This window comes from Arachis ipaensis, chromosome B1, assembly GCF_059453495.1.
Source record: "Arachis ipaensis isolate K30076 ecotype BB chromosome B1, ASM5945349v1, whole genome shotgun sequence".
Taxonomy (NCBI): Eukaryota; Viridiplantae; Streptophyta; class Magnoliopsida; order Fabales; family Fabaceae; genus Arachis; species Arachis ipaensis.
Window position 1 is genome coordinate 137948969 of NC_142436.1, and position 15941 is coordinate 137964909.

The following is a 15941-nucleotide window of genomic DNA, read 5'->3' on the forward strand; positions in this document are numbered from 1 at the left end:
GCCATTTTACAGAATCCAATATGACATCCGACAGAATCCAATATGACATCCGACTGTCCATGTTAGCGTTAACATTTGTGCGTCAAAAAGTATCCTAATGACTAACATGAATCACATCGCAAAGTTTAAGGAATAAATAGAGGCAATTGAAATTTTAGGAACTAACTCCGTGCAAGTTGAGGGACCAAATTGAGTATTATCTCAAAAATACCAAAGGCAAGAAACCTTTTTGTCTATACAAGAAATCAGCACTATAGCGTGAATATCATTCTCTCGTATGGTACAATAATTTAGTTCACTCTCCACACCCGTTGCATTAATCCGTGTCAAAACGACCTATCACTTTTCCCCCCTCAAGGTAAATAAGTTGTGGACCAGCCGAAAACCCATGGCATATAATAGTTCACCACTTCTTATCTCTTATGATAAAGGGCAACAGAAAAGGGTGCAAGCCAATCATTCATTGCGGATCGAATAGTACTTCTCCCAGAGAGTTTGTGATTTCGATATTTCATTCATAAGGTTCTTGAACTTGACACTGCAGTCTCCCCCACTGTAAAAACAAAGAAAAGATATTAACTCTCACAGACAGGAAAGGAGGAAGAAAACCTTGGAAATAAACAGACTCAACAAAATATAATAATTAAAAAAAAAAAAAAAAGTGCAGCTATGAAAAGAGACTAAATTTGCATCGTTCTGCAAACTAATCATGGGAGAGCACCTAACGCAACCAAGGCAGAATATTATGTTGCATCCATTTATTAATCTTAGGGTTGCATCACTAACAGAATCGAACCATATCTGAAAGCAGCATCATATGGAAAGACAGATCAAATACAAACCTAATGCGATTCAACGAAGCAATGGCTCGAAGCGCGCTTCGAATCATGTCTTCATTACGATCAACTTCTTGCTTGACAGCATCTTGTTTAGGCTTAAAATTAATGGTCTTCTGAAGAGGATCCACCAATGAATCTAACACTGAAAGGTGACATCAAAATTAGAAAACGAACTTCAATACGGAAAATTCTTAATACCTAAACAGAGACTGTTAAGAACCTGCCAAGACTGCAGAAGGACACTTATCAGCTAGCTTCGAGAGTATGAGATGGCAAGGCATTTTAACATCATAATGATCTGAAAAATACAAGATTGTTATCCTTCAAATTACAGATATATTAATACGTATTGAAAAAGAATAAAGGGAGGCAGGATCCTCAACCCCTTAAGTATTACATAGTTCATCAGATTTAATAATAGCTATGAAATAAATTTACCATGGTTAACATTGCCTAAGCTTTAGTAAGAAACACACAAATCTAGTCCTCTGGTACATCAGTGAAAATCATGCTCTAGTACATTGGCATCTAAATTTGTGCAAACATGCTAGGAAAAATGGATAAAGGGGATAGTTAAATATCTTAAAGCTAATACAAAGGAAAGTGTCAACATGAATAAAAATGTAGAGAATCTAAATATTAGATCGTTGTATCAGAATCATCTAACTCGCATGCATGACGAAAGGTTATAACAAAATCTCACCATCCAACCCAGATTTCAGATAAGGAACAATGAATGATGAGGGGTTCACTTGATCAAGACAACTATCCAATAATGTGTCCACGCATTCGAACGCTGCCTTCCTCAATTCAAGTCCATCATCCACAATATGCTTGAAAGGGCCAAGATCAACTGTCCGTATCAGCTCTTGCTGTGAAACATACATTATAAAAATAAGACCAACTTCACTAATATGAGATTCTACGTTGTTAAAAGTAGGCTATGAAATTCAAATGTCATTACAAATTATATGAAAATTACTGTAAATAACCCATCACAGTAAAGTGAATGCAGGTGCATATCGTAATGTCATGCTGAATTCTAAAAACTCTCATGTGGCAAAAAAAAAACAAATCAGGTTACCTTAACAATTGTCTGATCATAGAGAAGAGGCAACAGATCAGGAAGAAGACCTTTGATGAGGTTCGGCTTATTGTGTGCAAATGTGCTTAAAGCCAGGACAGCAGCTCGTCTAACATGCTGCATGGTCATAAGAACAATCAGTGTGACAAGATTTAAATCTAATAAGCTGCCAGTAAACCAGAGAGAGAGAGAGAGAGAGAGAGAGAGAGAGAGAGAGAGAGAGAGAGAGAGAGGGGGGGGGGGAGTGGTGTTAAACTCACTCTGTCATTATCCTTGATAAGCATCAGAAATGATGATATCTCGGGGTATATGATCTCGTCTATCTTCTCAGGACGTTCCACAATAGAATACTTTACAGCAATGACAACAGTAGCTCGGATAAAAGCAGCTGGGCTGGTTGTTCTTACCTAAAGAAATTTCAAAACACAAAGATATCCATCATATATAACTTGCAAGTCAAAAGCATGAATACAGCATACCAACAGAAAATTCAGCTACCTTGAGTGCAGGAACAAGTTTTGCAGGTTCAATAAGTGCAATTTTTCCCAAACACTCGGCCACCACATTGCGCACCCCTTCTTCCTCACTTTCACAGTGGTTGAAGAGTAAATTAAGTATTTTCTCAACACTCGACTCTTGAAACTCTGCTTTATCAACAGATTGTCTCACAATTACCTGGGTAAGAAAGGGCAATAGAATTGCATCTTCCATAAATATCTGCACGAAATCACAATCAAGGGGAAAATATTTGTTCAAGGAAACACACCTCCTTCAAAGAATGAAGCAAGAGATACTGTTTCTTCTGCTGATTATCGATCTGATCCAAGATAAACGGCAAGTATTTTGGAAGGTTGCCAACAGCGATATTACCAAGAGCATAAGAGGCAGCAGACTTTATCTCTTCAAAAGGTGATTGGAAGGATTCAATGACAATATTTTCTATATGGGCATGTGCACTAAGATCCTTCCTCCTACCAATCTCTCCCAAACATAGAAGGGCAAGGTGCTGCTTAGCCTTTAAAATGGAAAATGAAAATATGATTAGTACACAGGGAAGTGCTGAAACAATCTGAAAGGGTAAGTCATGAGGATGTATAATGGGAAGTGTTGGGACAAATTCATTCCACAATATATTGAAATGATATCCTGAAGTTATGGTATCTATTAAATTCCAGGGATAGCCTAAAATACTACAAATTTTAAGGACATCCTATCAGACTAGCCACGAAAAAATTTAAATAAATAAAATACCAAAAACAGCAATAAAGATTCAGCAGTCCATCATCCATATTTTAAACAAGATTTAATTGGGGAAGGCTGCAAAAGTAAGGAGACAGGGAAACAGATTATCAGCAAAACATTTGCTATGCAGCCGAAAAACTGGAGAACATACAGAGTTAGAACTGCTGTCATCCTTGAGAATGTCTGTCAGCATTTTCACTGTGGACGAACACTTCTGATCCCCAGCAGCAAGGCACAGAACAGCCACACATTGGGCTATTGAATGCAACGCTTGTTTGGCAATGCCACCTGACTGTGGTGAAGGCTTGGCGCTGGCAAGTAGTGACTCCAGCAGAGAATCAAAGCTAGTGTTTGCAGAATAGACTAAAGCAGCAAAAAAATTCTGTAAAGCCTGGAGCATTAAGAACAAGAAAACATAAGCATGCATAGATTTTATGATATTAAAAATGGGTAAAACATTAACTATATCAATCAATCAATGTAGAATACCAAAAGGGCTTGCCCCTGCAGCAAGGAGCTTTTAATTAATGTCAGAGCTTGAGGAAGAACTTTGTTTCTGACAGCCAGACCAACACTAGGACTGGACCTCTTGTCACTCATTAACGTGCAGCAGAGTTCAAGGGCAAGAGCTGTCATATGTAAATCAGAATCACTGTAACACAGGCAACAAAAATTCAGGCAGGAAAAATTACTGGGTCAATCAATCCTGATCATCACTGCCAATTAACATAAGGGTAGATGAGTAGACAAACCTAATTAGTCCCGAGAGTTCTACAATAATAACTTCATACGCAGAAGAACCAATCTTATCACCATATGCAACTATAAGTGAATTTAAGGTTCCTAAGGTTGCCTGCCTTAGTGCTCGATTAGCCTGTTTTGCAAACCAGCAAATCAAAGATTATTATATTATATTGGACCCTTTCTAGCAGAAATAAGTAACAACAAAAAATAAGCTTTACATACCACCACAAAAAATTCCAAGTAAACACTACTCAAGGTAATAAATAATAATACAGATCATTATGGTGAGAATTACATACTTTCCGTAGAAATGCAGTCAACTCTGCTATTACATGCTCCAGAACACATGACAGATCCACCCGAAGTGGAGAAGCAGCAATGACAGCAAATGCCTGCTCAATAAACCATGACATTATAAAAATATATTAAAAATAAATCAGCAAGCAGAAAAATATTTGATTTCTATCATGTTTACAGCAGAACATCTATGAGCAGAAAAGGAATATAGCCATCTGAAGTTACATACAACCCCCTGCTACTATAGTTGGTTAGGGTCACCAAGTCCCCAATTTGATTTGGGTCTACTACCCATATCAGTCCACTGAGAGTTAACTGTTCACTTTACATAAAGAAAATTTCAAGAAGCTTCAGAATGGCAATTTTAAGCAAAGCAATTAATTGTTACAGAGAAATGGGGGTAGAATACAAAGATTCCTGAAACTTAATTACAAAATATAAAGGGCAGCCATTGCCCAAGCATCCTGTGTTATGCAAGGTCTGGGAAAGAGCTGCATCCAAAGGTTATATAACGTTGAATATTTAGCACATCAGGTATGCTACATACAAGTAATCATAATGATTTCATTGACCTTTCCACTTCCCTTGTGAAGGAATTCCCTTATTACCATACAATTTAAAGTTTTATCTATATCACAACTTGCAAGTCATAGAAAATCCTTGAATTTTAAAGCTCAAAATTCAACTGACCAACCTTGACTGCTGTGAGACGAGTTATCTCATTTCCCATTCGATCAACAAGTACAGGAAGGCATGCTGGTAGTTCTTCATTTAGATGATCACCAAATGTTGACACAATGAGGCCAATGCAGGAGATAGCACACTCCTTAACCTCCTGAGAGAGAGAGAGAGAGAGAGAGAGAGAGAGAGTCAAGCATGACAAAAATTTAAAAGCAATCTTCAACAAATTATCATACTAACCTGATCTTGATCTTGGTTTATTAAGCGCGACATAATGCCATTATAAATGGGATGGACGTATGGTCTGAAATCAAATCCAGATCCCTACACCACAATTTCATTTCAATTAGGAATAGGTCTGACACTATTTCTCAGCCCAAAGATGGTACACACAAATACCTCAATGCTAGGGCGGACAACGCGTACGAGTTCTCCGCATACCCTCAAGGCCTCAGCAGTGACCTTATAATATCGCTCACCAACAGCTGATAGAACAGGAGCAGAAAGAGCCTAGTAACAGGAACAGAAATTCAATAAAGCAGTATGCTTCCATTTGTCATGCGTAGAGTCATAGACATTAACGTAACATTCACGTTACTGCCCTTTAGTGAAATATTTCGACAGGCAAAGTAAAAAACAATAGAAGTGTGTAAAGGAACAGCTATATAAAAGGTTCGGATGTTGATAACCAAAAAACGGATTTCATAGTTGACACAATCCTTGTATGAAACCCACTATGGTCAAATACGGAGAAAGACTTAAATCACAAATGCTACTGACAACATAAACATGGCCAAATCAGTTATAGAAAAGAATGTCAATAACCCACCTCTAGGCAACATGGATACCTAAATTATGACATGAAAGAAATGTTTCGACCAAAATGCTTGAGGATCAATCTATAAGTACAATCCGAGAAATGGCAAAATTATAACTTTAGTCAATGGAAACAATTTTTCTATATAAAGCAGAAAAATAGTTAACTATAAACAGTAAGTTAAAACAAATATATATATATATATATATAAGTAAAACTCATATAAGAGGGAAATACGCCAATAGTGTTTTAAAGATAATCATTAGCAAATTTATCATACACCAGCACTGATGCAGGAATCAAACCCAGAGAAAAGCATAAACTGAACAAAAAAAAAACTTGCTGTTACCTTAATATATGGGTGGAAAACATCAGGAGAGTGTGAAGATAATACCAATCTTGTAAATACGAGAGCTTCAATCTTCAAATTTGATGTAGATGATTTGTCCTGGAATGCAAAAAATAAAAATAAAATAAGAGAAAGAGAGTTTAAAGGACCAAATGACAAGAGAAAAACTATATACAAAAGCTAAAGCAATCAAAAGAAGAGCTATGTATGAAGCATAGACTTCCAATCTCAATAAAAATACATTAGATTAAAATAATTACAACCAAAGGCAATATGATGTACATTTAATGCTTTTTCGATTCCTGGAATGAGTGACCCAATGTGGTCTGCAAGACAGTCTGGCAAGACAACCACCAGTTCTTTCAGAACAGAAAACGCACCAACCTACATACACAAGTAAACTACGCTTAAAATCTAGTGAGTGTTTTAATCATATATCAACTTTTAATGACTATTACCTTTGTCTTGATAGATTTCTCACGCAACTGCCTATTTATAGATTTGACAATCTTTGAAACTTCTTGCTTCAACAACCATCTAGGACTGCATTTCAGGCAAGAACAATTCAATAAATGTGACACCATATGAGGTAAATGCAAAAACGGGCTTATCACTTAACAGCAGGAAAAGCTAGAATGATAGTGGATGAAGATAGTGCTGCTGATAAAGCATATCAACCCATATTAAAATTGTGACAAAATCATAAAACTAAACAACACAATGCATGTGCACACTCAGATCATGTGGATATAGAAAAACCAGGAAGATTACAGTAAAAACGTATATTTTATTATCAGACAGCTGTCTTCAGATACAAATCTTGTAGAATTCCCATTTCAGTAAAAGCAGCAGTTAAGAATATTGATAGAACATGGTTCGAGAAAACATTTTCTAAAAATGTCTCGAAGTGCACAACTAATTCATGCAGAAATCAGAATCAAACATTCTGAACGAATTACTGGCAATTCACTGAATCAAGTTTCCACCATCCAAAGAAATAAAAAGATAACTAGACAGAGTTATTTGGAATAAAAATCATAAGCTTGACTTGCCTCGTTTCATTTGCATCAATCTGCCCTTTAGTTACATTGCCAGTTTGACGCAAGAGCTCAATGAAAGTATTAAATACATCCATCTGCAACATATCCATGTCATATAAGCAACTTGGTATCGTTAAATAATAAGTAATAATAATACTCAATTTGAGACCAACCTTGACATTTTCTTCTCTCTCTTTAAATCTGTCGATCAATTTGGGACAAGCCTGTAGAACAGAAGAGTCTAAAAATTAGGCAACCATTCAAGTGATAAGATATTATAAAAGGTGGGTAAAAGTTATGTACACAAAAGCATGTAAACATAATTTTTCTCTCTCCTCCTACCCCCTATTTTAATGAAAATATTAAATGTTATTGGAAGGAAATAACGATAAAAGCATATATCTCATAAAGGTAATATAGGAACATCATTATCGCATTCTCAAATATTGAGAAGAACCAATAATATATGAACTAGAAACTGATAGCAACTTTACCTCATCATATAGCCTTGAAAGCATTTCAGGGCGAGAAACAATCAATGCTGCTAGGCATTTGGCTGCTGCTCTTCGAACTTTCCAGCTGACATCTTCATCATCTGTATATTCATTTGCACTCTCACTGCAAAAGAAACAATATATTCAACATAAGATACAAGAATAACATGCAACCATGAACTCCTGTCCATACAAGCAGCCAAGAGAACAAAAACAAAGGTCACATACTCATCCTCCTCCTCTTCATGACCTTCATCGTCAGTATCCTCCTCCATATTGTCAGTGAAGTTTGGATCATAGCTTAGATATTCTAGCGTCAAATGTAGAATTTCATCACAATACAAGGAAATATCCCTTGGGCACCTTAAGAGAAAGCTTTCTAATGCCTGCAGTAACATTTTATTATTGAGCCCAAAGCAAATATCTTACAGTATAAAAACAACAAATATGTTACACACAAAGCTCTTCATCATTGTAAAGCTTCTGATAACAAACATAGCACCTGCAAGCTATACTCACGAAGCTCTTCGTCATTTTCTGATGCATTAGTACAGTAATCAATAAGAACTGGAACCGTGTCTCCAAGATGGGACCCAAAACGGTAGCCAACAGCACGACTGAAACAAGAAGAAAGTGATTTCATTTTAACAGAAAAGAGAACTGAAGCAGAAATGGGGGAAGATGAAAGTTATTTCCCACCTCAAAGCACCAATCATCTGTATATTTGTGCGGGTCATTTCAGACTTAGCAACTTTACTTTTCAAGTTAGTAACAACTTCAATTGTTGCTTTCGCCAGTAAATCATCTGACAAGCTTGAAGAAAGAGATGCTGAAGAGAAGAAAATTAAATCGTTAAGTATAACAGACTTTAATTTCAATGACATGTATTAGATCCATAAAATTAGTGGTCCATTCGAGAAAGGAAGGGGAAAGAACACCATTTCAGTCAAGAGAAATTAAGAACTTTTCTGGAGATCATCATCAGTTTTCTTCTCGCGTCCTTTTTTTATCATAATGTTGCAAGTGAGCAATCATTTACTTATATTTTAATTTTCCTTACCAAAACTAACGCTCATGGATAGATAAACGCTCTTGGTGTTTGCTTACCAAAATATCATCCAGGCCGAAGGCCCTTTGTCAGATTTTTAAAACCAAATCAATTTTGATGTTCAAATTGATACAAAAGCCAGTTTGCAACAAAACATACATGGTATGGGTGTGTTTGTTCAAACATCAAAAGCTTTTTGAGCTACTTTTTCTAGCTTGATAGTTTTAGGGTTTAGGGAACATTTGCTTCATATATAACCATCTTAAATTATGCGAGTCCAATGACAAAAAAAAAGTAATTTTTTTTAAAAAAAAGGAGTCAGTGCGCTTGCAACAAAAAGCAACATCGAAATTCCGATGAAAAATAAAAAGCCAAAATTTCAGGTTAGTCTTACCAATGCATGCCACAGTCTTCTTGCGAACACTAGCTTGATTGGAACCCAACTGAGAAAGCAGGGAACTTAATAACAGCTCATGATCAGATGCCATTAGATTCCCAAATTTATGAAGGACATCACATAAAATATCCAAGCATTCACATTTAATCTCTGTGCCCATCTGCAGAATAAAGTGGAGATTTCAAAAAGGCATGTTACTTAGAAAAACACTAATTAAAGAGTTCATAAATCACAATTAGCAGTTTCACATTTATGCATATAGTTCATGTTACACCATAAACCTTGGAAGTTGCAGGGCTAAAAATATAAACTGAAAAAACAACCCAAAGTTGCCCGTAGCTATATATAATAATAAGGGAGGAGGAAAAAAGTCACATGACATTTTTCAAAAATAAAATGAATCTATGAGAAATAAAATTTCTGACATCATAAATAGAAGCAAAGAAAAACGGAGTGTTACTTAGCCACAGTATTAAGGATGTGCAAATAAATATCGATTGAAACACTTAGGTCTAAATATTAAAAAATGAAATGGCTGCTTCATAAGTACGAAAAATCAAATAAAATATATTTAAATATCTTTTATGTCTTAAACAACTATTGCCTAATAGGTACATATCAGATCAGATCAGAAGAAACTGATAATATAAACATAAAATCATCTACAAATAGAAAATATCAACTCAGAGAGGCCTGAAGACCAAAAAAAGGTGGAACTTAATGAATGTGCCATTGGCCTCACGGATACAGATGAGTTATTATTAAAATTGAAGGAACAGAGGTTTTAAGTATAACTAAGAACATACTGAGCCAGTAATTCCTTTTATCAGTTGTGGTGAGAGAGAATGAAGAATAGACTGGGCAAGAGACTGAGTAGAAACTTCAGCAACAATTGTTTTCAAAGCTATGCTGGCAATATCACGATGCTGATCCTTCCCATTTAGCAATTTATCACAGAGTTTTTCGGTCATTTCCACAACCCTTGCCTCACTCACCTTCCTCACTAATGGAGCAAGACTGCAAATCTTTTATCAAGTTAGATTCATAAATATAATATTTAATACATTTCTGAAAAGTATCAAACTTTATCATTTATTTTTTATTTTCTCATTGTAACTTGAGCTCCCTACAACGAAGACCCTTGAACAAATAATTTTCTGCAACACTTGCGTTTGTAAAAACAACGGGGATTAACAAGCTGACTTTTCATTATAAGTTATTAAAAGTGTAGGCATGATTTTAGCTTCTGTAATAATAATAATAGTAACAACACAGAAAAAGAGAATAGCAGAATGAGCAAAAAAATCCTACAAAATCTTTTAAATTATACTTAACTAACCTTCGAAAACAGTGGCATAAATCCATAACTGACGGTAGAAGACGAAATAACACTATTTGAAACATACATGCAAAGCAAAACTAAAATATACAAGTGAGCATAGAGAATTGCTGTACCATTTGACAGCCAGCCCAGAAACATCACCAGCTGCATCATCAAGCTGTTGTATGATGATATTTGTCAACTTCATCTCTAGATCAGTATCAGCCTTAAATGATGATTTCTGCAACTCATTAAGCAAATCAGACGTGGCCATATATCTATAGTCCTTATCCTTTCCAGTCATCTACAAGAAACAATTCAGAAAAAACCGAAAAGGAATCAATTAACATAAATAACTATATATAATGGCACCCATACTCTCAAGCTCATTCCAAAAAGGACAGAAAACTATGTACCTTCTCTAGTATGCCAGTTAGAGTTAAATTAGCCATGTTGCCAGCACTGTGTGAATGTGTAATGCCAAGTCTCACAAAACAGCTGCAATCTGAGAAGGTGCGAAAACTGGATTTAGAAATACGTCGGATGAGTGTGACAATAAGTTGAAAGCATAAAGGAACGATTCTCCTAAATTCTAAAGAACATGGAATGCTTAAATGCTAACGACAGGGGTGGGATGCAGGAGTGAGCAGAGGCCATAGCGAGCGAAGAACAAAGAGATTTTGGTAGAGAGATAGAGAAAGAAAACAGAACCTGAAAAGCAAAAAAGGGATGAAACCCTAAACAAAGCAAAGCAAGGAAAGTGCGAGCTGAGAATCCGGCACCGGCGAGGCAGAGAGAATGGAGAAAAAGGCGATGCGATTGCGATGGATCAGAATGGGAAACGGATTGGATTCAGGTCTTGTTTCACTCCGATTGGGCTGCACTCAACACTCCTCGCTACCCAGCTCTCACTCACACCACACTCTTCTACCTTTAAACCCTATTCATTTCATTTTTTATATATTACTACTTTTTTTTTTTAGATAGACTAAAGATTTGTTTGGATGAGTTTTTAAAAAAATATTTTTTTAAGTTATTTTTTTTTAAATTTTTATAAAAAAGTAAAATTAGAAGTAATTTTATGTTTAGATATTTTATATAAAAATATTTTTTATTTATTAATTATGTTTAGATATAATAATATAAAAGTATTTTTTATTTATTTATTATGTAAAAAATATTTTTTTAAAAAATATTAAAAAAAAATATGTAAATTATAATTTTTTAAAAAAATTATTTTTTTATTTTTTAATAATTTTATTTTTAGTTTTACTACTAAAAATTTGTCAAATACACTAAAAATAAAAAAAATATTTTTCATTAAAAAATCTTTTTATTAAAATAATAGTATCCAAATAAATACTAATTTATTTTATAAATATTTTCTAAATAGATTAATTAAATTTCATACAGTCAACAAAAAAAATTAAATTCTCTAGAAAACCACAATTAGTAAAATGATAAAGTTATATCAATCATTAGTAAATTCATAACTTTTACCATATATAAAATTATTATTTTTACTTAAAAATAATTAATTTTTTATTTTATTATTTTATCAATTTTGTTTTTTTATTTTAGAGGAGTTTAATTTAAGAAAACAAAATTCACACACACATATATATAAATATAACTATTTATATTTTTATTGTGTATTATTTATTTATTTCGTTGTCAAGTAATCATGGTAAATAAGATAGATGTATTGGATAATGATAAAAAGAAAATTGAACGCTATAGATATATTTCTAAATAAGATAAGAATATTGGACAACTAAAATAAAATGTTTGTAGTATAATTTTGATATATTTAAAAGATAAAATCATGTGAAAAAAAAATTAATAGAATTTATTATGATTTCTATTTTTTAATTGTATTCAAAATATTATAATTTTTATTTTGTTGATTTTAATTTATTTTCAGTTTAATCTGTTTCAAACTATTATTATTGAAGTTGAATTGATTTATAACCATTTAAATTTTAAATTTTATAATTTAAAAATTTGTGATTATTTTTTTCCAAAATCAAATTAGGATTTTTTTTGTTTAAATGAAATAAATATAAAATTTACAAAAATACATCAAGTACAACATAATTACATAAATACACAATTGGCCACATCTCGAATAATGAGGGGTTCCAAAAATTGAACAAATCTCAGGTGCTAACAATCTGTGTCATAAAGGTGTCAGAGATAGATGCAAAAAATTAGGGGTGGCAAAACGGGTTCCGTTGGGTCGAGCTAGTATTTAGAACCCGCCAAATTAAAAAAATTCGCCAAATCTGCACCGCTAAATTGGCGGGTTTTTGCGGGACGGAATGGTCCGCCGGGTCAAAGATTTTTATTTTCTTTTTTTATTAAATAAAAGAGTGATTATTATTATAAAATTAATAATTATAGAACTTTCAAACACTTTTTTTTATTTTTATTCTTCTTTTAGTTATTAACTTTATTTATTTTATTTTATAATTTCGTATATTTGTTCGAATTATGTGACTTATTTTTTAAAATAAAGATAGTTCTATTGACAAATATTATTTTGAACAATTTTATTGAAGTTAAAAATTAAAAAAAAAAGTAAAAAATAATTTGACTATTTTTTATTTGTATTTGATTTTTTAATTATTATTTTTTAGTTAATTTTAATGAATTTTATTTTTCAAAAAAAAAAAAGAATCAAGCGGGCTAGCCCGCCAATCCGCCATAAAGTGGAGCGGGCTAGCATTTTAAACCCATTTTAGTTGGTTGGGCGGGGCGGATTAGGACGGATCGGTCCGCTTTGCCAACCCTAATTTTGATTGACTCAGTAGCCAAGATATGCACAATGCGAAAATTAGTAGCTCAGATACAGTCATCCATTTTTATTGTGTGATAAAAATATTTCATTTAAAATTTCGATGATTATAATTAAAATTAATAATTTAATTTAATTCAATCAAAACAAATCTACTTGTATTATTGTACTAGTTATTTGTGAGTACTGTAAAATTAATTTAAAAAAAAATGATATTATTAAATTAAATCATGCGCGTATAAAAATAACTTAACTATACTCTACCTACATACTTAATCTAACAATGCCATTTTCTATGTTGGTATGATAAGATAGTATCTATACAATATAAAATTAATCTAATAATATCACACAATAATATCTAAAAGACAATAATTTTAGAGTATATATCCATTTTGGTCCTCAAAGAATTTCAGACTGGACACTTTAGTCCCTAACTAAAATTAATTACTCGATTTATCCCTAACAATTAATTCCTTTAGTCACTTAGGTCCTTTACTCCGTTAACTCTAACGGAGGACAAAATAGTCCTTGACAACTCTAACAGGGGACAAAATAGTCCCTGATCTCCTGTGTTCGGAAACGACACTGTTCTCTCCCAATTTCCATCATATCTCGCATAACACTAGCAGTCTAACACTGTAACTTCAAACTACACAATGCACACTCTATAAATTTAATGTTCACAAGAAAAAAAATCCTCAACTTGTTCTCAACCAATTCATACTCAGGAAACTAATGCCTATGTCTCTCAACTCGTTATCGTCTTCGATGGATCCCATGAATCTAGATAGCAAATCTGATTTGTTAAGACCTGTCGTCGTCGTTGCCATCTTCCTCTTCCTCTGCCCTATCATCTCCATAACCACATTGTCCACCACTCCGATCGCTTCCTTTAGCTTCTTCTCTGAACCAATATTCAGTAATCGCTTCAATTTCCATATGAGCGGCAACGACGACATTGCTCGTTGTACTGATAGCTTGGATGCGAGGTCAAAGCTGTCTGCCAACTTGGACTCTGGAAAATAATGAATGAAGCACTTGGTGTCTATTTCAAATGAGAATTTGCATATGATGTCGAAGGAGAATCTTCTCATGATGTCCTAATGTCCAACAATCTATATTGCTTGCCGGAGAGTGGAGAAAGGCGTGCCCTTGGAGTAGTCGTGGAACTTGGTCTTGAGGATTTCATGGACGTGTCGGGGTTGGAGATGATGTTATCGAAGACGTGGGAGTGGATGTTTTTGGTGGGTGAAGTGCAGAGGAGGTGGATGTACCAGTCACAAAGATTTAGGAAGTGTATGGTCCATGACATGTTGAGGTAGGTGCGATACGTGTGACAATTATACCATAACACCATAGCTTAATCTTGGAGCTAAAGAGGAGGAAGGAAAAGATGGAAAAGAAGAATGTGAAGGTGAAGAAGGAGAATATGAATGTTAGAGTTATGCGAGATATGATAAAAATTGGGGAAGAACAGTGTCGTTTTCGAATAAAGGGATCAGAGATCATTTTGTCCCTTATTAGAGTTGTCAGGGACCATTTAGTCCCCTGTTAGAGTTATCAGGACTATTTTGTCCTCCATTAGAGTTAACGAAATAAAGGACCTAAGTGACTGACGGAATTAATTGTTAGGAACCAATCGAGTAATTAATTTTAGTTGGGGACTAAAGTGTCCAGTTTAAAATTCTTTGAGGACCAAAATGGGTATATACTCATAATTTTATTAAGTATAATACTCTTTTAAAATAATCATGAAAAATATTTATAATAATTCATTCCTATATATATATATATATATATATATATATATATATATATATATGAGTATATTTAATTAATAATTTAATTTATTTCAATAAAAACAAATATACCTGTTCATTATTTATCAAAAAATCTTACTTTTTTTATAAAAAAATTTAATTTTTAATTTATTTATTATTTATTATTAAAAATAAAAATTTAAAATTTTTATTTATAAGTATATAAATACCATCGAAACCTAAAAAAAAATAACAAAAAACAAAAGCTTACATACTAGAAAATTTTTTGAATATAGTCTATCTCTCAATTATTTATATTGAGAAAGGCTAGTCAATTATTATAAATAGGCCAATTCTATGGTGCCTATGAGTTTTTGCCTAAATTTTGCCTAACTTATTTTTTGTAGTAAATTTTGATTTTTTAAAAATTATTTATTCTTATATCTTTTAAATTAAATAATAATTTTTAACCATTTTTAATAAATAGGCACCATAGCATTCACCAAATAAATATTACAAAAGCCTTACTAACAAATATTCTAAGAGTATATATTTGAATATATTTTTTAAAAAATAAATATTTTTTAAATTTTAAAAAGTACTCTCAAAAATCAAAATACTCGTTAGAAAAACTTGACTTCACTTAAAACAATTATGCAGTGGGATAAGAAGCATCCATGACGATTCCATATCATTCAAGACAAGCACATATGCATTTTTTCCTCCTTATGTATCCTCTCTCACCCCATTCAGTGCCCATGAGTTCTTAATAATCCAATAATCAGTACCAATTTCATTTGTACCATAACCAATCGCTGTAACGCTATGATTAAGCTCATACCCACATGTTATATCAAAAACACCACCGGAATAAAAAATGACCATATCTCGAGTACTGAGTCACCAATTCACGCATTGTGCATATCTCAAGTACTGAGCCCATATTCTATATTTGCACGTATCTCAGTTACTGAGGCTCCATTTTACTCTTCTGACACACATTAGAGTCTCTATACTCGATATATGTT

The 15941-nt window shown here is 33.3% G+C and overlaps 1 protein-coding gene across 4 annotated transcripts; it reads right to left on the reverse strand.

Annotated features, from left to right (window-relative positions):
• Positions 1–166: 166 nt before the first annotated feature.
• On the reverse strand, positions 167–11304 carry CAND1 (cullin-associated and neddylation dissociated). 4 transcript variants are annotated; one of them, XM_088501844.1, is made up of 29 exons: positions 11065–11304; positions 10770–10858; positions 10488–10657; positions 9839–10049; positions 9030–9192; positions 8287–8416; positions 8090–8204; positions 7816–7973; positions 7588–7711; positions 7267–7317; positions 7106–7188; positions 6512–6596; positions 6336–6437; positions 6054–6152; positions 5287–5397; positions 5128–5211; positions 4901–5041; positions 4209–4301; positions 3918–4039; positions 3655–3817; positions 3317–3556; positions 2690–2938; positions 2422–2598; positions 2184–2330; positions 1924–2040; positions 1543–1711; positions 1060–1137; positions 843–981; positions 167–553 (listed from the first exon to the last, which is right to left on the reverse strand). In XM_088501844.1, the coding sequence occupies exons 2-29, from the start codon at positions 10803–10805 to the stop codon at positions 457–459; spliced, it is 3654 nt and encodes a 1217-aa protein (XP_088357970.1). In that variant the 5' UTR covers positions 10806–10858; positions 11065–11304; the 3' UTR covers positions 167–456. The 4 variants fall into 4 exon arrangements, with proteins under 4 accessions (XP_088357970.1, XP_088357972.1, XP_088357971.1 ...); XM_088501846.1 differs by having other exon boundaries at positions 9839–10057; positions 11065–11282; XM_088501845.1 differs by having other exon boundaries at positions 10770–10875; positions 11065–11282.
• Between the last annotated feature and the right edge of the window lie 4637 nt (positions 11305–15941).

Coding starts and splice junctions, on each gene's coding strand:
- CAND1 (XM_088501844.1), bottom strand. CDS start 10,805: ATGGCTAATTTAACTCTAACTGGCATACTAGAGAAG. Junction 7,974..8,089: donor TTCGTGAGTATAGCTTGCAG/GTGCTATGTTTG, acceptor ATGTTACTGCAG/GCATTAGAAAGCTTTCTCTT. Junction 6,438..6,511: donor AGAAATCTATCAAGACAAAG/GTAATAGTCATT, acceptor TTGTGTATGTAG/GTTGGTGCGTTTTCTGTTCT.